At 37.5% G+C, this 20,404-nt stretch overlaps 1 protein-coding gene across 1 annotated transcript; it reads right to left on the bottom strand.

Moving 5' to 3' along the window:
• Positions 1-6,283: 6,283 nt before the first annotated feature.
• Positions 6,284-7,126, bottom strand: LOC145140011 (uncharacterized). Its single transcript, XM_079073638.1, has one exon. It carries the CDS (start codon positions 7,124-7,126, stop codon positions 6,284-6,286), a length of 843 nt encoding a protein of 280 aa, XP_078929764.1.
• Positions 7,127-20,404: the final 13,278 nt, after the last annotated feature.

Here is a 20,404-nt window from a genome sequence, read left to right as displayed (position 1 = left end):
CCTCTGGAGGACAGTTTAGGCTAAGTTCTATTATTCGGTGTTGGTACTCGGTGAGCTAGGAGAGCAGCGCTTCAGAGAATAGTCGATTAGCAGCCAGAGGATTATCAGCAGAGTTCAGCAGTACAGGTGAGTTTCCTTCCAGTAGGAACGGGTCTACGGCCACAATGCCGGCCCGTGTAGTTAGCAGTAGTTCCGGACTTCGGTCCGATGCAGTAGTTCAGTGTGCTTGATATCTTTGTGATTCAAGCATGTTTATGTGTTAGTTATTCCGGACCTCGGTCCGATGCAGTATGCAGTATATGTGTTTATGCTAGTAGCTATGATTATGTTATGCTATGTTCAGTTAGTCCGGACTTCGGTCCGATGCAGGGGGCAAGGCCCCAGTTAGTCCGGACTTCGGTCCGATGCAGGGGGCAAGGCCCCAGTTAGTCCGGATTTCGGTCCGATGCAGGGGGCAAGGCCCCAGTTAGTCCGGATTTCGGTCTGATGCAGGGGGCAAGGCCCCAGTTAGTCCGGATTTCGGTGCGATGCAGGGGGCAAGGCCCCTGTTAGTCCGGGCTTCGGTCCGATGCAGTGGGCAAGGCCCAATATGTGCTTTATATGTTATTGTATGGTATGTGGAAGTTTGGGGGAGCTCACTAAGCTTCGTGCTTACAGTTTTCAGTTTTGGTTTCAGGTATTTCCGGTAGCGGAGAGTAGAGCTCGGGATGATCGCATGGCACACACCATAACTAGTCAGTCTGGGATGTTTACTCTGATGAAATGAATAAGTGTTTTGAAAAGATACTCTGATTTGTTATATAACTCTTTTAGTATGTTTGAAATGATTTAATATTGTGGTTTAAGTAATGTTTTTAAAAAGAATTTTTAGTCTTGATTTTTGGGTTGTTACATTCATCCTGGTTGTTATCATGGAGGAGATGATCTCATATCACTCTTGACGAACACTCTGATGGTAGTGGTCCATCAAATCCTGGTGCATCTCAAAAGGATAGTAGTCCTCATAGGTATTTTGGAGCTCGGCTGTCATAGTGGCCAACATGATGCATGCCACTTTGGTAGCATCTATTTCATGGGCCCGATATTCAGCGACCTCCTCTGGAGTAGCACTCGGCTCGAGTTCTTTAAGCTCCTTGTTGAGGACATATTCCTTGTCCTCATACCGAGTGACCATTCTGATGTTCCTGATCCAATCCATAAAGTTGGATCCATCAAAGATGACTCTCCCACAAAGGTTCATGAGAGAGAAGGAGCCGGTAGGGTTTGAGCCAGAAGCAGCATTGTTGGAAGACATCTGACAAAGAAGAAAGACAAGTTTAGATTAGATATTAAGATAGTCCTTAATAAAACACCTAAATGTAATATTAAGGCTAGGACCCAACAAAATATTTTATAACTTAGAAGAGGGATGTCGTAATCCAAGCTATAAAATATTTGAAGGTAGGTGAATGACGATTTACCAATTTCCACCATGAAAAACGAAATAAATTATTAGGTTTTAATTGGTTTTTTGAAACTCCTAGATTCTTTGAGATTCATTGAACTTTTCAATGGCATGTTTCAATCTCGAGTGTGCCCTTCAGGTTTTTTGACTGGGATGCTGAGGATCACAAAACAAGGTGTGAAGTAACCATGCAAATTACTTGGTACCCTCAATATTTACCCCTCAATCGATGTGCCGGTTAACCACACGCGCTCCACCGATACTATGATAAATATTAAGTTACCCTTTGCCTACCTTGTTAAGTCCAGGTTAGTGTGCCGGTTAACCACACACGCTCCACTAACGACTTAATCAAAGTGCAAAGTGTAATTTCATGGGTTAGCACCTTATTCACATTTTCCTAAAGTAACTAAGATTGAGAATTTATAAAACATTTAGTTACTTTATATTCATCATACTTTTAATGAGAATTTATAAGTCCTTGTCCTACCCGTTCGGCTAACGACCCTCCACCAGTCAAGGAAGCGGTGGGTGAGAGTGGACACCCATTAAGCTGCCATTTTATAGGCAACAACCTTATACCCCCTTATACACTGACTTCGTGAATGAGGCCTACTAACGGTAAGACGACTTGTTCTTATATATATATATATATATATATATATATATATATATATATATTATAAAACTTATAATATTATCAAGTATAAGGGTTGAATTTTAACTTTTAAAACTCTAGGGGTTGGAACTAAAGTTTTTTAAAGTGACTTTACATGTTCCAAAACTTGAGGGCAAGTTTTGTAACTTTCAAAACTTTTCATCTTTCATAACTTATGAGTTAATGATGTAATAAAATGAGTGACTTTTCATTTTATGTAACTTATGTATTTAATAATGGACTTTAAAAGAAAGACTTTTGGTAATCCATAACTTGAGGACAAATTATGGATTCCATTAAAACACATAATGATCATGAATTAAACATTAACCAATTTAACAAGTAATTCCTATGATCTATCAAGAACTCATAAGAACATGAATATTCATATCAAAATTTCAAGAACATATGAACACATATAAACATGGAATTTTGATATTAGCCATTGTAAATGGATTAGCACAAACATTACACCATCTAAAACAAGTTTTAAAACACCAAAACAGTTTAGGGTAACGTTTCTAGTCCATTTCTAGCAGCAAAACTCGAAAAACTGCACTCAGGGGCTCCTACTCGCCGAGTGCAAGTACCTACTCGACGAGTAGGATGAATTTGGTCATGGATTCGTCGAGTCCCCCCATGGACTCGGCGAGTTCATGCTTCAGAGTGCATAAAAACTGAGTTTTTTTTTCACAAATTTGCATCAAGTATCAAACAAAAAAACCAGTCTATGATACCACTGAAGGGTTTTGAGCATTCTAACACTCCTATGGTGTACATGCAACCCTAGAAACCTTGGATCTATGTTTTATCTATAATACATGCAAAATGATTTTTCCATGGTTCATAATCCTATCTAGCATACATGTGGAACTTTTGAACATAAAAGTTAGTAGGAAATACATACCTTGTAGTAGTTTGGATTCCTTGAAACCTTGTGAGCCTAGCACCTGAAGTGTGATGCCTCAAATGTCTCACACAACACCAAATGCACTTGGAATAAACTTGAGAGAAATGTCACACTACTTGAAATCGGCTAGCCCTCTTCTTTCTTGTTTAAGTGCCGATTTTGGTGAACATATGGATCCTTATATAGTGTGTTACAATTAGGGTTACACCATGTAAACCCTAATTGTCATGACCTTTCATTTCCATGACCCATGGGTTCTATAAACACCATGGAGAATCCATGGAGTATCCTATGGGTTTTAGCCCAACTTGATAATCCATGAAGCATTAGCCCACTATACAAGTATGAGTGATTTACACAATCAACCCATATATTTAATTAGTCTTCTTTTGATCACTTAATTAATTCCAAATTAATTCTTGATCAATACTAATTAAATAATATTATTAATATATTACAACTTATAATATATTAATAAACCTTAAGTGTTATTTCTCTCATTTTAGTCTATCCAAATGCATGATGCCATGCAACCCAAATGGACCATGATAATCGGGCCAAGTACATTCCAGAAATAGTTATGAACTTAGACACCTAATCCAACAATGTTTACATTACACTAGCACCAAGTCAATCATCTTATGTCATAATTTCTTTCTCTTATAGTCAACGATTTCTTCAGGCTCTTCAACCAGCCTACTATCTTCATCGATCCTTAACTCTTAAAGTGGGAGCATATTAACTTATTCTCCCGAGTACTTCCTCAAATAACAAACGTGAAAGGTCTTATGGATACTTTCCAGTTCAATGGGCAATTTAAGCTTGTATGCTTGATTCATTATCCTTTGAAGTACTTTGAATGGTCCTATAAAACGAGGACTTAACTTTCCATGCTTTCTAAATCTAATAAGTCCCTTCCATGGTGAGACTTTAAGTAACACTTAATCATCTACATAAAATGTTATCGGTCGTTGCTTCTTGTCTGCGTAGCTTTTCTGATGACTTCGAGCAGCTACAATCCTTTCCCTAATGGCTTTTAGCTCTTCAGCGGTCTGATGCACTATCTCCAGACTCGCAAAGTGTTTCTCTCCTACTTCTAACCAACACGATGGCGTACGACACTCCCTTCCGTACAATGCTTCATAAGGAGGTATCTTGATGCTTGATTGATAACTATTGTTGTAGGAAAATTTGGCTAGTGATAGGTGGTCATCCCAACTACGAGGAAATTCTAAGGCACATGACCGCAACATATCTTCCAAGGTTTGGATAGTTCTCTCACTCTGTCCATCCAGTTGTGGATGATAGGTAGTACTTAAACAAACTTCGTGCCCATTGCTTCCTGCAAACTCTTCCAAAATATGGAAGTGAATCGTTTGTCTATATCTAACACAATTGTTAAGGTACTACATGAATCCTGAAGATCTCCTTCACAGAGGTCTCTGTCAATTTCTCCATAGACCAATTCTCTCGTGCAGCTATGAAATACACACTTTTCGTAAATCGGCCTACTGCAACCCAGATCATGTCGTGACCTCTCTTTATTTTTGGCAACTTTGTTATAAAGTCAATAGTAACATCATCCCACTTCCCCATGGGTGCCAGTAAGGGTTCCAAATCCCCATATGGCATCAGATTCTGTGTCTTTACTCTTGCACTATTTACGCATTATGCTACGTAAGTTGCCACATCGACCTTCATTGTCAGCCACCAATAATAGGGTTTTAAGTCTAAGTACATTTTGATGATACCTGGGGTGTATAGAATGTACATTCTTATAAGATTATTCCATAATAAGATCTTGTATACCACCCAACTTTGGCACCCAAATACGATTCTTAAACATATTCAACCCTTACTTGTCCTTTCCAAATAATGACGCCTTTCCTAGACATTCTTCTTTCTTATCACCTTCTGCCAGAGCCATTGTCTGAGCTTCCTTGATCTTTTCCACAATCGTTGAGATCACTTCAGTCTTCAACGCTCTATCTATTTTTCCTTCCGTAATCACCTTTATACTTAAGGTATCGGCTACAATATTTGCTTTACTAGGGTGGTAAAGTATCTCACAAGCATAGTCCTTGAGTAGCTCCAACCATCTTCTCTGTCTCATATTCAATTACTTTAATGTAGGAGATATTGAAGGCTCTTATGATCTATAAACTGTTTGCATTTGGATCCGTATAGATAACGTCTCCAAATCTTTAGGGAAAAAACATTGTTGTCTTTGAAAGCTCTAGATAATGTGTTGGATAGTTTTTCTCGTGGGGTTTCAACTGTCTTGAGACGTAAGCTACTACTTTGTCTTTTTGGGTAAGGACACATCCCAATCCAATCTTAGAAGCATCACTGAAAACCGCAAAGTCATCAGTTCCTTCTGGTAGGACGAGGATTGGTGCTTCATAGATCCTCTTCTTCATTTCACCAAAACCTTTTTCTTGCTTCTTGCTCCAAGTATAGGCAAATCCCTTTTGGTCAGAGCTATCATTGGAGCCACAATAGAAGAAATATTTTAGGATGAACCTTCAATAGTAGCCTGCCAATCCTAGACAATTACAAAATTTTGTCGGACTCTTTGGCTTTTCCCATTTCATAACAGCTTCAATCTTTGTTGGGTCAAGCATAATGACTTCCTAGTTAACAATATGACCAAAGAATTGTATTTCCCGTATCCAAAAGTCATACTTGGAGAACTTTGCATAAATATTCTCTCTCTTTAGGACTTCCAGTAGTTCTGAGAGATGTTTACCATGATCTTGATTGTTCTTGGAGTAAATCAATATATCAACAATGAACATTAATTTATTGAGAAAGGGTTTACGAACTCGATGCATCAAATCCATGAATGTTGCTGGAGCATTTGTTAGTCTAAAGGACATAACAAAGAATTCATAGTGTCTACACCTTGTTCTAAAGGTTGTCTTTTTAATGTCTTGCTCCCTTATCTTCAACTGATGATAGCCTGACCCTGAGATAAATCTTGGAGTACACGATTACTCCCTTGATCGAACAAGTCATCTATCCTAGATAATGGGTAGTTATTCTTTATTGTAGCTTTGTTTAGCTCACGATAGTCAATACACATTCTCTTAGTGTCATCCTTCTTCTTGATGAATAGTACTAGAGATCCCCAGAGTGATGAACTAGGTCTTATAAAACCTTTTTCCAAAAGGAGTTTTGTCATTAACTCCTTCATTTCCGGAGGTGCTAAACGATACAATGCTTTCTCAATCGGCATTGTGCCATACAATTAGTCGATTCTGAATTCTACCTACCTCTCAGGTGGTAATCCTTGTAATTCATCTGGATATACCTCAGGAAAATCTTGCACAACAGGAATATCAGTCATTGCCTTATTTTCCTTCTTTGCGTCGATCACATATGCCAAGAATGTTATACATCCCTTGGTTAGGCATTTTCTGGCCTTCATCATTGTGATGATTCCAGACCTCACTCTACTCTTATCTCTGTAAACGATGAATAGTTCTCTTCCAGGTGGACAGATGTGCATCATCTTCCCTCGACATAGGATGTCTGTGAGGCTCTCTCCCAACCATTCCATTTTGAGAATCACGTCGAACTCACTTAACTCGAAAGGCGAAATCTCTCGACGAAATTCTTTTCCGTTCAATTTAATGGTTACCACCTCTAACCTATTGATAACTGATATATTCCTACCACCAGCTTCTTCTACTAAAATAAAGGTATTTAGTCTAAGTGCTGATAACTTAAGTTTTCTACCAAGTTCGTGTGATATAAAGGAGCGATATGCTCCTGAATTAAATAAAATCTTGGTAGGAATTAGATTAACTGGGAATGTACCGGAAGCAACATCAGTCTCTTCCTTTGCTTTATTTAGGGTCGTCTGGTAGCTTCGACCCTTGGGTTTTGTTGGCAGGATCCTTGGGGTTGGATTTTCAGCATTTGGGAAATTTGCCTTCATGTGACCTTCTTCCCTGCAAGTGAAGCAAACCTTTCCTTTCACTGGGCTTTTTGTAGAGATATGCCCTGGCTTCTTGCATTTATAGCAGACAACACAGTCGCTGAAATGCTTCTTCTTGCACTGGTCGCACCACTTCCCTTCTTGGTTTCTCCTAGACTTGTTGCTCGACATAGAAAACTTATTTTTCTTCTTCTTCTTCTTCTTCTTCTTCTTCTTCTTCTTCTTCCCTAAGGAGCCATCAACTCCTCTTCTCACCGACTTCAGATCTGTTGGCAATCCTCTTCTTAATCGTATTCTCCACAAACTTCACAACCCAGATAGCTTCCTCAAAATTTGGTGCCTGCTTAATCAACACAAAATACTTTGGAGTACCTGTCAGTTTTAGCCAGTTCGTCGGGGACCACACGCAATGCAAACACCATTTTATCCATGAAAGCATTGGTGTATTCTTCAACCATCATGCTTCCCTTTTTCAATGTTAGGAGTTGATTCTCCAACTCCAACATATCTTCAGCTGAACAAAACTTCCTCATGAAGTGGGTTAAGAACACTTCCCACATTAATTGTAATGTCTTGTTAGGGCTTAATGTTTTCCCCAACAAGTTCCACCAACGAATCGCTACACCCTTAAATTGCCTCACAACGTAGGTGGTTTGAATCTTGCCATTGCAACCGCATGTGACGAAATGTAACACCTGGTTCCTGGTATGCATTTAATTCCTTAATTTATTTATTTTGAAAGGGGAACTCGACGAGTTGGTGGCCCTAACTCATCGAGTAGAGGGCAGATTATACGCGGGGTTTAAGCTATCTACTAGACGAGTCAAGAGCCCTCGACTCGGCGAGTAGATCGACCAGAATGAAACCCTAATTTCGGGGTTTTGCACCCTATTTAAGCTCCTTAACCCCCACCCCTTGGCCTCATTTCCATCCTCCAAGTCCTAAAACCTAATCCACGAAACCCTAGAGCATTTTGTGAGTGTGTGAGCCATTCTTGAGTGAATTTGTGTGTTCTTGAAGCTAGAAGAAGAAGAAGGAGCTAGAAGGTTCAAGGAGAAGATAGTAGATCCAGGGATTTCCTTCCATCCTTATCATTTTCTAGTAATCAAGTCTCTAACTTGATCATTCATTCATTAGATCTACTTACTTCCATTTTATGAGGGTTTTGGTTCAAGAACCTTGGTCTTTGGGATTTGGACATCCCAAGTGATTTACATTTCAGATCTGGGATCTAGAAGGGGTTCCATCGCATAAAGGTGCAAACTTTATGACCATGGAAGCCCCATGCAAGCATAAAAGCGCTATTATGGTCCTTTTAGCCCTAAAAGGCCATGCATGGAAGGAAAGCTTGGAACTTTACGTGTCCAACTGATGTCCAAGGCCTAGATCTATTATAGTGTGCTTTGGTTTAGAGTATTATGGCTTGTGGACCAAGATCGATGTTTTAGAGAGTTAGGGTTTGAGCTAAACCCATTAAGAAGGACTAATAGCGGGTAAAGTTAGAAACTTTACCCTTAAAAGTGTATTCCCAGTGTGTAGGTGAAGTATGAAGTTTAGATATGAAGGGTAGGAGCTTAATCCATTGAGATGGCTCAATCAGACAGAGGAACTCGACGAGTCCATAGAGGTACTCGACGAGTTGAGTTAGTTTGTCCCGTTTTAGCTTAAGGTAGAACTCGACGAGTCGGTGAAGGGACTCGACGAGTTAAATCGGTAGATCGTGACTGTGAGTAGCCTAGGAACTCGACGAGTCAGGGGGAGACTCGACGAGTTAGATCGCGATTTCAGGTTCTAGGACTCGACGAGTTGATGGAGCAACTCGACGAGTTGGGTCAACTAGAAGGTTGACTTTGACCCAAGCGTTGACTTTGACCAGGGGTAAAATGGTCATTTTACCCTAAGAAGGATTATTAGATTTTGATCAAGTGTTATTATGAAATTGATAGCCGGGGAGTCGTCGGAGCAGCAGTCAGAAATTCCTCATACGAGATTTCACAGCTAGCATACGAGGTGAGTTTCCTTCAGTAGGAACGGATCTACGGCACCAAGGCGGACCTATATATGTGATACGTCAGTAGCTGAGTGTGGGCGGGACCCGAATCTCGTAGTATTATTTGAGTATAGATGTGTGACTGCTTGATAGGAATAAATATACTTGTTGTTTGTGTGATACTTGTATGCATGTTAGACAGCGGAGTGTGGGCGGGGCCCGAATCTCCATGAGAGTAGGTAGGGCCCGTATCTCCTAGTTGCATGTTATGTGTATGGTATGAGGTAGTTTGGGGAGACTTTCTAAGCTTCGTGCTTACAGTTTTCAGTTTTGGTTTTAGGTACTCCCGGTAGCAAAGGGAAGAGCTCGGGATGACTGCAGTGCACACACCATTTGTTCAGCCTGGGATGTTTATACTCTGATATTTTGATATACATTGATATGATGTTTGAGATATTATGACATGTGTTTTGGATAACTATGGTTTTATTAATAATTAAAAACGAAATTTTTGGACCGTAGGTTTGGGATCTTTTACGAAAGCTAGCTCCATTTCAGAGATCCAGTCCATTACTCCCACTGGATCCTCCTTTCTGTTAAATGATGATGGCTTGCAAGTTATGAAATCTTTATACTTGCACAAACCGCTTGGTTCATCATTCCTTCATATCTTTGAATATTCCGTAGGAGGTAGTTGTCCTTGATGACTTTCCGAGTCGTCATTTCCTTCTTGGACCATCATTGCATGAGAAGGAACCCATCTATTATTGACTTGCCTAACGACTACTAGTTCATTGACCACCGACGCTCTACCTCTAGGATTTGCTAGCTCTTGAGCTAGTAGATTCCTAAACTCATTACGACATTGTTTGAGCAGATCTTGCATCATGGATCGAGCTTTATTTATAAAAATGTAAGCAGCTCATGCTATGGCATTTTGAGGTGCTGGTCCTCCTTCGTTATTGACGAATCTACCGCTCCTTGTGATCGTCATGTCATTCTATAGTCGTAGAGGCGATATATATATATATATATATATATATATATATATATATATATATATACTTAGCATATAAGAGCAGTTAATGCTGCTGGATTAGTGTCTAAGTCCATAACTATAATTGGTATATACTTGACCCGACCCGGGATGGTCCATTTGGGTTGCATGGCATCGGAACATTTGGATAGACCTTTTGTGAGAAGAGGATATTTGTGACATATTAATATATTATAAGTTCTAATATATTAATATGAAATCATATTATTTAATTAGTATTGATCAAGAATTAATTTGGAATTAATTTAGTGATCAAAAGAGACTAATTAAATATATGGGGGTTGATTGTGTAAATCATTCATTCTTATATATGTGGGCTTATGATCCATGATTCCTTATGTTGGGTTTAACCCATGTGGTGACCCATGGATACTCCATGGAGGTTAAAACCCATGGAGCATAAGGAATGGGTAAAGTCATGAGTTACATGGTGTAACCCTAATAGCCACACTATATAAAGACCCCATTGGTTGGTGAAATTGGCACTAGTGAATACACAAGAGGGCAAGCCGATTTCTATGAGTCAAGTATCCTCTCTCATGGTTATTCCAAGATGTTCATGATGTTGTGTGAACCATTTGAGGTGTCACACTTCGGGCATTAGGCTCTTAAGCTTCATGGAATCAAGCTACAACAAAGAGGTATGTATTCTATCTAGTTTTGTTATCCTAGTACATATGATTGTATGCTAGTTAGGGTAATACCTTGGAAAATTGATATTTGCATGTATAATAGAGAAAACATAGATCCAAGGTATTTAGGGTTGCATGTACACGTTAGGAGTGTTAGAATGCTCAAAACCCAACAGTGGTATCAGAGACTAGGCTTGTTTTCAAGTTATACATGCTGAAATAGCTTAGAAATCAAAAATTTTGGCTTCCTGGGCACTGGATTCGCCGAGTCCACTGATGTACTTGCCGAGTCCATGAAGAAATTCATCCTACTCGTCGAGTAGGTTCATACACTCGACGAGTAGAAGCCCCTGACAACATATTTTCGACTTTTAAGGTTGGAATTGGTCTAGAATCATTACCTTAAACTGTTTTGGACTTATAAAACCTGTTTTTAATGTGGTAATGATTATGGTAAACCAATTTCAAAGTTATTATCAAAGTTACAAGTTTTATATATGTTTATATGATTCTTGAAAATTGTTGATATGAATTGTTCATGATTATGAGTTTTGGTAGATCATAGGAATTATATGCAAATTGTTTGTTAGTGTAATTCTTGATCTTAATGAAATTTTATGGACTCCATAACTTGTCCTCAAGGTATGGATGACCAAAAGTTTTTTTGTGTTACCTTGTTTTATGAGTTAATTTAGATTAATGAAAAAAATTATGTGTTAGTTGTTCTCAATCAAAATTGATCTAAAAGTAGTTCATAAAATGTGTTTTTTTAACTTGTCCTCAAGTTATATGAAATGTCACATTTATGAATCTTAAAACTCATAAAATTGTCATAGGTTACACATATGAAGAGTCATCTTTGTCATAAATAGTTTTATCAACTCCATAATTTGTCCTCAAGTTATGGATGTTCAAGAGTCTCTTCATTAAAGTCTTTAAAACTTTAATTAAACTCATAAGTTATGAAAATCCAAGAGTTTTGAAAAGTTTCAATACTTGCCCTCAAGTTTTGGAATTTGTAAAGTTTTGCTTATGAAATATTTAATTCCAAATCAAACCCTAGAATTTTAAAAGTTTAAAATTCAACCCTTATACTATTATTATAATTTTAATTATATAGATATGTATAAGATAAAGTCAATCTTACCGTTAGTAGGCCTCATTCACGAAGGCGGTCTCTAAGGTGGGTATAAGGTTAGTGCCTATAAAATGGCAGTTTAATGGGTGTCCACTCTCACCCACCGCTTCCTTGACTGGTGGAGGGTCGTTAGCCGAACGGGTAGGATAAGGACTATAATTCTCCCTTTATTAAAAGTATAATGATAAATACTAAGTAACTAAACACTTATAAATTCCCAATCTTAGTTACTTAGGAAAATGTGAAATGGTGCTAACCCATGAAATTGCACTTTGCACCTTTGTTAAGTCGTTAGTGGAGCGTGTGTAGTTAACCGGCACACTAATATAGGACTGACAATGTGTGGCAAAGGGTAACTTAATGTTTGTCATAGATTGGTGGAGCGCGTGTGGTTAACCGACACATCAATTAGGTGATAAAGTTAAGGGTACCAAGTTAATTTGCATGGGTATTCACACCTTGTTTGTGATCCTCGGCATCCCAATCACAAACTTGAGAGGGCACAATTGAGATTCAAACATGCCATTGAAAGTTCAATGTATCTCAAAAGATCTAGGAGTTTCAAATCCAATTAAAACTTAATTATATTTCGTTTTCATGGTGGAAATTGGTAAATCGTCATTTACCTACCTTCAAATATTTTATAATTTGGATTACGGCATCCCTCTTCTAGTTATAAATAGTTTGTTGGGTCCTAGCCTTAATATTTCATATTGGGTGTTATATTAAGGACTTTAAATCAACTAAATGGAATTTCTCCCATTATAAATGTCTAGTTTAGACAGCTATGGTCTTCCCAAATCTTTAGGAACAACCTTCCGAATGAAGATGATATCCCACATGGCAATCAAGGTGAAAGATTAATCCCTTTGTTGTGCATTAATAGGACTGGAAATCATGCTTCACTTCCTCCACCTCCTCCAATAATTCTCCCTATCCCACAAGTTTCAAGACTTGAAAAGTTCTAAGTCACTCAATCCCTATTGGAAAGCAAAGACTATATGTGCTTACATCTTGGAGGTTAAGTTACATATTGGCAAGCCGGGGGAGTCGGGTGTCGAAGTCTTGAGGTAGCTGGCTGTTGACTTGGTTCTTCAGTCACTCCCTGATGACAGATCACGACATGACCCTTATTGATCTTACCTATTTGCTTGTTGCTGCAAAATCAGCAATGATTTGGAGCACTGGTAAAGCAAATTAGACTGGAAGATCTACTTCCCAAACCTATTTGGACATTGACAATGGTGACATTGGAAGTCCAGAAAAGCTTTCTCTTCCCAATGGAAAGGGATTGGCCATGGTCAAGTCATTTGACTGATGGTAAAGAAAAAGGCTAAGTCTGAGACAATCAAGTGTACCATTTCCAAAGAGTCCATATGTTTCTTTTGCCAAAAGAAGGGGCATTGGTTGCGAAGCTGCCGAATTTACCTGAAAGTTCATAAGGATGGTAAATGTAAAAAAGGTTTGACTTTGCTTCAGGTTAAAGTCCATTATCTAACTCTATGAAGTCTCTTTTGGAGATTCTTAATACATGATGTAATGTAATTACATTTGATGTTTTGGAAGAATCAAAGGAAGCTTAAAGAAAGAGTGTGCTGATTCTGATCGCGAAGATGGATTTCGATCGCATGGTGCGATGATCAGAATTTTGAGCTGCTGCTTAAGAGTTATGATATGTTGCTTAGGAATAGATAACAAGATGTTTTTCATATGTATTTGCATTGTAAGGATAAGTTTTTCCGCAATTTTAAATAAAAGAAAAAAAATTGATTTTATTTTATTTTAAGTATCCCTACAATGGCATTTGTGAAAAATTGTTGTTTATATGTTTCCGTTGATAGCAATATTGGAAATAAGTTTTGATTCTTTCATTTATGGTAGTGTCATAATTTACCAAATAAGGAAAGATTTTCATCACCCAAGTTTCAGTTGGATAGAAACTTGGAATCATGCAAGATGTATTGTATGATGAATGAGAATTTTTTTTTGGGAAATTAAGACTAAGTCCTTGTTCACATGTATGTGTGAGTCGAGTGAAGGACTGAAGGATTTGGTAAACTAGGTTATCCGCTGGTCAGGTCCACCACAAGGTCGATAAGATTATTCTTCATGATTTACTAAGGTTTAGTAAATATGGTTATGCTTGCAAGTTTAAGTGCAATTATGACTCATTGGAAAAGTTTCAATGATTGGCGGAATGAATAAGAAGAATCAAATTAGGCAGAGAGATAAAAATTTCTCCAATATGAAAAGATGGGAGAGTGCTTAAGTATCTTGGTTTATGATTATCTTGGTGATTATGAAACCATATCACAATTGGTCCTCTAAGGACACCTTAGTGCATTTGTTTGACTAAGGAGAGGAATCATGAATTGTTGAAATGGTTAAATCAAAAGATAAATCATACTTCGTTCCAAAATCAAGACTTAGAGTCATACTCCAAGATTGTAACTTGAATGACATAATATTTACAAAGTTTATAACACTTGTCAAATGTAGAGTTTCAATACTTGCCCTCAAGTTTTGGAATTTGTAAAGTTTTGCTTATGAATGCTTTAATTCCAAATCAAACCCTAAAATTTTAAAGGTTTAAAATTCAACCCTTATACTATTATTATAATTTTAATTATATAGATATGTATAAGATAAAGTCAATGTACCGTTAGTAGCCCTCATTCACGAAGCCACTCTCTAAGGGGGGTATAAGGTTACTGCCTATAAAATGGCAGTTTAATGGGTGTCCACTCTCACCCACCGCTTCCTTGACTGGTGGAGGGTCGTTAGCCGAACGGGTAGGATAAGGACTATAATTCTCCCTTCATTAAAAGTATATTGATAAATACTAAGTAACTAAACACTTATAAATTCCCAATCTTAGTTACTTAGGAAAATGTGAAATGGTGCTAACCCATGAAATTGCACTTTGCACCTTTGTTAAGTCGTTAGTGGAGCGTGTGTGGTTAACCGACACACTAACATGGGACTGACAATGTGTGGCAAAGGGTAACTTAATGTTTATCATAGATTGGTGGAGCGCGTGTGGTTGACCGACACATCAATTATGTGATAAAGTTAAGGGTACCAAGTTAATTTGCATGGGTATTCACACCTTGTTTGTGATCCTCGGCATCCCAGTCACAAACTTGAGAGGGCACAATCGAGATTCAAACATGCCATTGAAAGTTCAATGTATCTCAAAAGATCTAGGAGTTTCAAATCCAATTAAAACTTAATTATATTTCGTTTTCATGGTGGAAATTGGTAAATCGTCATTTACCTACCTTCAAATATTTTATAATTTGGATTACGGCATCCCTCTTCCAGTTATAAATAGTTTGTTGGGTCCTAGCCTTAATATTTCATATTGGGTGTTATATTAAGGACTTTAAATCAACTAAATGGAATTTCTCCCATTATAAATGTCTAGTTTAGACAGCTATGGTCTTCTCAAATCGTTAGGAACAAGCCTTCCGAATGAAGATGATATCCCACATGGCAATCATGGTGAAAGATTAATCCCTTTGTTGTGCATTAATGGGACTGGAAATCATGCTTCACTTCCTCCACCTCCTCCAATAATTCTCCCTATCCCACAAGTTTCAAGACTTGAAAAGTTCTAAGTCACTCAATCCCTATTGGAAAGCAAAGACTATATGTGCTTACATCTTGGAGGTTAAGTCACATATTGGCAAGCCGGGGGAGTCGGGAGTCGGGAGTCGAAGTCTTGAGGTAGCTGGCTGTTGACTTGGTTCTTCAGTCACTCCCTGATGACAGATCACTACATGACCCTTATTGATCTTACCTATTTGCTTGTTGCTGCAAAATCAGCAATGATTTGGAGCATTGGTAAAGCAAATTAGACTGGAAGATCTACTTCCCAAACCTATTTGGACATTGACAATGGTGACATTGGAAGTCCAGAAAAGCTTTCTCTTCCCAATGGAAAGGGATTGGCCATGGTCAAGTCATTTGACTGATGGTAAAGAAAAAGGCTAAGTCTGAGACAATCAAGTGTACCATTTCCAAAGAGTCCATATGTTTCTTTTGCCAAAAGAAGGGGCATCGGTTGCGAAGCTGCCGAATTTACCTGAAAGTTCATAAGGATGGTAAAAGTAAAAAAGGTTTGACTTTGCTTCAGGTTAAAGTCCATTATCTAACTCTATGAAGTCTCTTTTGGAGATTCTTAATACATGATGTAATGTAATTACATTTGATGTTTTGTAAGAATCAAAGGAAGCTTAAAGAAAGATTGTGCTGATTCTGATCGCGAAGATGGATTTCGATCGCATGGTGCGATGATCAGAATTTTGAGCTGCTGCATAAGAGTTATGATATGTTGCTTAAGAATAGATAACAACATGTTTTTCATATGTATTTGCATTGTAAGGATAAGTTTTTCCGCAATTTTAAATAAAAGAAAAAAAATTGATTTTATTTTATTTTAAGTATCCCTACAATGGCATTTGTGAAAAATTGTTGTTTATATGTTTCCATTGATAGCAATATTGGAAATTGGTTTTGATTCTTTCATTTGTGGTAGTGTCATAATTTACCAAATAAGGAAAGATTTTCATCACCCAAGTTTCAGTTGGATAGAAACTTGGAATCATGCAAGATTTATTGTATGATTAATGAGAATTTTTTTTTGGGAAATTAAGACTAAGTTCTTGTTCACATGTATGTGTGAGTCGAGTGAAGGACTGAAGGATTTGGTACACTAGGTAGTGCGCTGGTCAGGTCCACCACAAGGTCGATAAGATTATTCGTCATGATTTACTAAGGTTTAGTAAATATGGTTATGCTTACAAGTTTAAGTGTAATTATGAATCATTGGAAAAGTTTCAATGATTGGCGGAATGAATAAGAAGAATCAAATTAGGCAGAGAGATAAAAATTTCTCCAATATGAAAAGATGGGAGAGTGCTTAAGTATCTTGGTTTATGATTATCTTGGTGATTATGAAACCATATCACAATTGGTCCTCTAAGGACACCTTAGTGCATTTGTTTGACTAAGGAGAGGAATCATGAATTGTTGAAATGGTTAAATCAAAAGATAAATCATACTTCGTTCCAAAATCAAGTCTTAGAGTCATACTCCAAGATTGTAACTTGAGTGACATAATATTTACAAAGTTTATAACACTTGTCAAATGTAGAGTTTCAATACTTGCCCTCATGTTTTGGAATTTGTAAAGTTTTGCTTATGAATGCTTTAATTCCAAATCAAACCCTTAAATTTTAAAAGTTTAAAATTCAACCCTTATACTATTATTATAATTTTAATTATATAGATATGTATAAGATAAAGTCAATTTTGCCGTTAGTAGGCCTCATTCACGAAGCCACTCTCTAAGGGGGGTATAAGGTTACTGCCTATAAAATGGCAGTTTAATGGGTGTCCACTCTCACCCACCGCTTCCTTGACTGGTGGAGGGTCGTTAGCCGAACGGGTAGGATAAGGACTATAATTCTCCCTTCATTAAAAGTATAATGATAAATACTAAGTAACTAAACACTAATAAACTCCCAATCTTAGTTACTTAGGAAAATGTGAAATGGTGCTAACCCATGAAATTGCACTTTGCACCTTTGTTAAGTCGTTTGTGGAGCGTGTGTGGTTAACCGACACACTAACATGGGACTGACAATGTGTGGCAAAGGGTAACTTAATGTTTATCATAGATTGGTGGAGCGCGTGTGGTTAACCGACACATCAATTAGGTGATAAAATTAAGGGTACCAAGTTAATTTGCATGGGTATTCACACCTTGTTTGTGATCCTCGGCATCCCAATCACAAACTTGAGAGGGCACAATCGAGATTCAAACATGCCATTGAAAGTTCAATGTATCTCAAAAGATCTAGGAGTTTCAAATCCAATTAAAACTTAATTATATTTCGTTTTCATGGTGGAAATTGGTAAATCGTCATTTACCTACCTTCAAATATTTTATAATTTGGATTACGGCATCCCTCTTCCAGTTATAAATAGTTTGTTGGTTCCTAGCCTTAATATTTCATATTGGGTGTTATATTAAGGACTTTAAATCAACTAAATGGAATTTCTCCCATTATAAATGTCTAGTTTAGACAGCTATGGTCTTCCCAAATCGTTAGGAACAAGCCTTCCGAATGAAGATGATATCCCACATGGCAATCAAGGTGAAAGATTAATCCCTTTGTTGTGCATTAATGGGACTGGAAATCATGCTTCACTTCCTCCACCTCCTCCAATAATTCTCCCTATCCCACAAGTTTCAAGACTTGAAAAGTTCTAAGTCACTCAATCCCTATTGGAAAGCAAAGACTATATGTGCTTACATCTTGGAGGTTAAGTTACATATTGGCAAGCCGGGGGAGTCGGGTGTCGAAGTCTTGAGGTAGCTGGCTGTTGACTTGGTTCTTCAGTCACTCCCTGATGACAGATCACTACATGACCCTTATTGATCTTACCTATTTGCTTGTTGTTGCTAAATCAGCAATGATTTGGAGCACTGGTAAAGCAAATTAGACTGGAAGATCTACTTCCCAAACCTATTTGGACATTGACAATGGTGACATTGGAAGTCCAGAAAAGCTTTCTCTTCCCAATGGAAAGGGATTGGCCATGGTCAAGTCAATTGACTGATGGTAAAGAAAAAGGATAAGTCTGAGACAATCAAGTGTTCCATTTCCAAAGAGTCCATATGTTTCTTTTGCCAAAAGAAGGGGCATTGGTTGCGAAGCTGCCGAATTTACCTGAAAGTTCTTAAGGATGGTAAAAGTCAAAAAGGTTTGACTTTGCTTCAGGTTAAAGTCCATTATCTAACTCTATGAAGTCTCTTTTGGAGATTCTTAATACATGATGTAATGTAATTACATTTGATGTTTTGGAAGAATCAAAGGAAGCTTAAAGAAAGAGTGTGCTGATTTTGATCGCGAAGATGGATTTCGATCGCATGGTGCGATGATCAGAATTTTGAGCTGCTGCATAAGAGTTATGATATGTTGCTTAGGAATAGATAACAACATGTTTTTCATATGTATTTGCATTGTAAGGATAAGTTTTTCCGCAATTTTAAATAAAAGAAAAAAAAATGATTTTATTTTATTTTAAGTATCCCTACAATGGCATTTGTGAAAAATTGTTGTTTATATGTTTCCATTGATAGCAATATTGGAAATTGGTTTTGATTCATTCATTTATGGTAGTGTCATAATTTACCAAATAAGGAAAGATTTTCATCACCCAAGTTTCAGTTGGATAGAAACTTGGAATCATGCAAGATGTATTGTATGATGAATGATAAATTCTTTTTTGGGAAATTAAGACTAAGTCCCTGTTTACATGTATGTGTGAGTCGAGTAAAGGACTGAAGGATTTGGTACACTAGGTTGTGCGCTGGTCAGGTCCACCACAAGGTCGCTAAGATTATTCGTCATGATTTACTAAGGTTTAGTAAATATGGTTATGCTTACAAGTTTAAGTGTAATTATGAATCATTGGAAAAGTTTCAATGATTGGCGGAATGAATAAGAAGAATCAAATTAGGCAGAGAGATAAAAATTTCTCCAATATGAAAAGATGGGAGAGTGCTTAAGTATCTTGGTTTATGATTATCTTGGTGATTATGAAACCATATCACAATTGGTCCTCTAAGGACACCTTAGTGCATTTGTTTGACTAAGGAGAGGAATCATGAATTGTTGAAATGGTTAAATCAAAAGATAAATCATACTTCGTTCCAAAATAAAGTCTTAGAGTCATACTCCAAGATTGTAACTTGAGTGACATAATATTTACAAAGTTTAGAACACTTGTCAAATGTAGAGTTTCAATACTTGCCCTCAAGTTTTGGAATTTGTAAAGTTTTGCTTATGAATGCTTTAATTCCAAATCAAACCCTTAAATTTTAAAAGTTTAAAATTCAACCCTTATACTATTATTATAATTTTAATTATATAGATATGTATAAGATAAAGTCAATTTTGCCGTTAGTAGGCCTCATTCACGAAGCCACTCTCTAAGGGGGGTATAAGGTTACTGCCTATAAAATGGCAGTTTAATGGGTGTCCACTCTCACCCACCGCTTCCTTGACTGGTGGAGGGTCGTTAGCCGAACGGGTAGGATAAGGACTATAATTCTCCCTTCATTAAAAGTATAATGATAAATACTAAGTAACTAAACACTTATAAATTCCCAATCTTAGTTACTTAGGAAAATGTGAAATGGTGCTAACCCATGAAATTGCACTTTGCACCTTTGTTAAGTCGTTAGTGGAGCGTGTGTGGTTAACCGGCACACTAACATGGGACTGACAATGTGTGGCAAAGGGTAACTTAATGTTTATCATAGATTGGTGGAGCGCGCGTGGTCAACCGACACATCAATTAGGTGATAAAGTTAAGGGTACCAAGTTAATTTGCATGGGTATTCACACCTTGTTTGTGATCCTCGGCATCCCAGTCACAAACTTGAGAGGGCACGATTGAGATTCAAACATGCCATTGAAAGTTCAATGTATCTCAAAAGATCTAGGAGCTTCAAATCCAATTAAAACTTAATTATATTTCGTTTTCATGGTGGAAATTGGTAAATCGTCATTACCTACCTTCAAATATTTTATAATTTGGATTACGGCATCCCTCT

Source organism: Lactuca virosa, chromosome 9 (genome assembly GCF_052849685.1).
Source record: "Lactuca virosa cultivar CGN04683 chromosome 9, Lactuca_virosa_CGN04683_v6, whole genome shotgun sequence".
NCBI lineage: Eukaryota > Viridiplantae > Streptophyta > Magnoliopsida > Asterales > Asteraceae > Lactuca > Lactuca virosa.
Note: the sequence above shows the minus strand (reverse complement) of the source record. Positions and strands in the feature narration are given on the sequence as shown.

Excerpts from the sequence above, each read along its gene's own strand:
- LOC145140011 (XM_079073638.1), bottom strand. The coding sequence starts at position 7,126 with ATGTCGAGCAACAAGTCTAGGAGAAACCAAGAAGGGAAGTGGTGCGAC.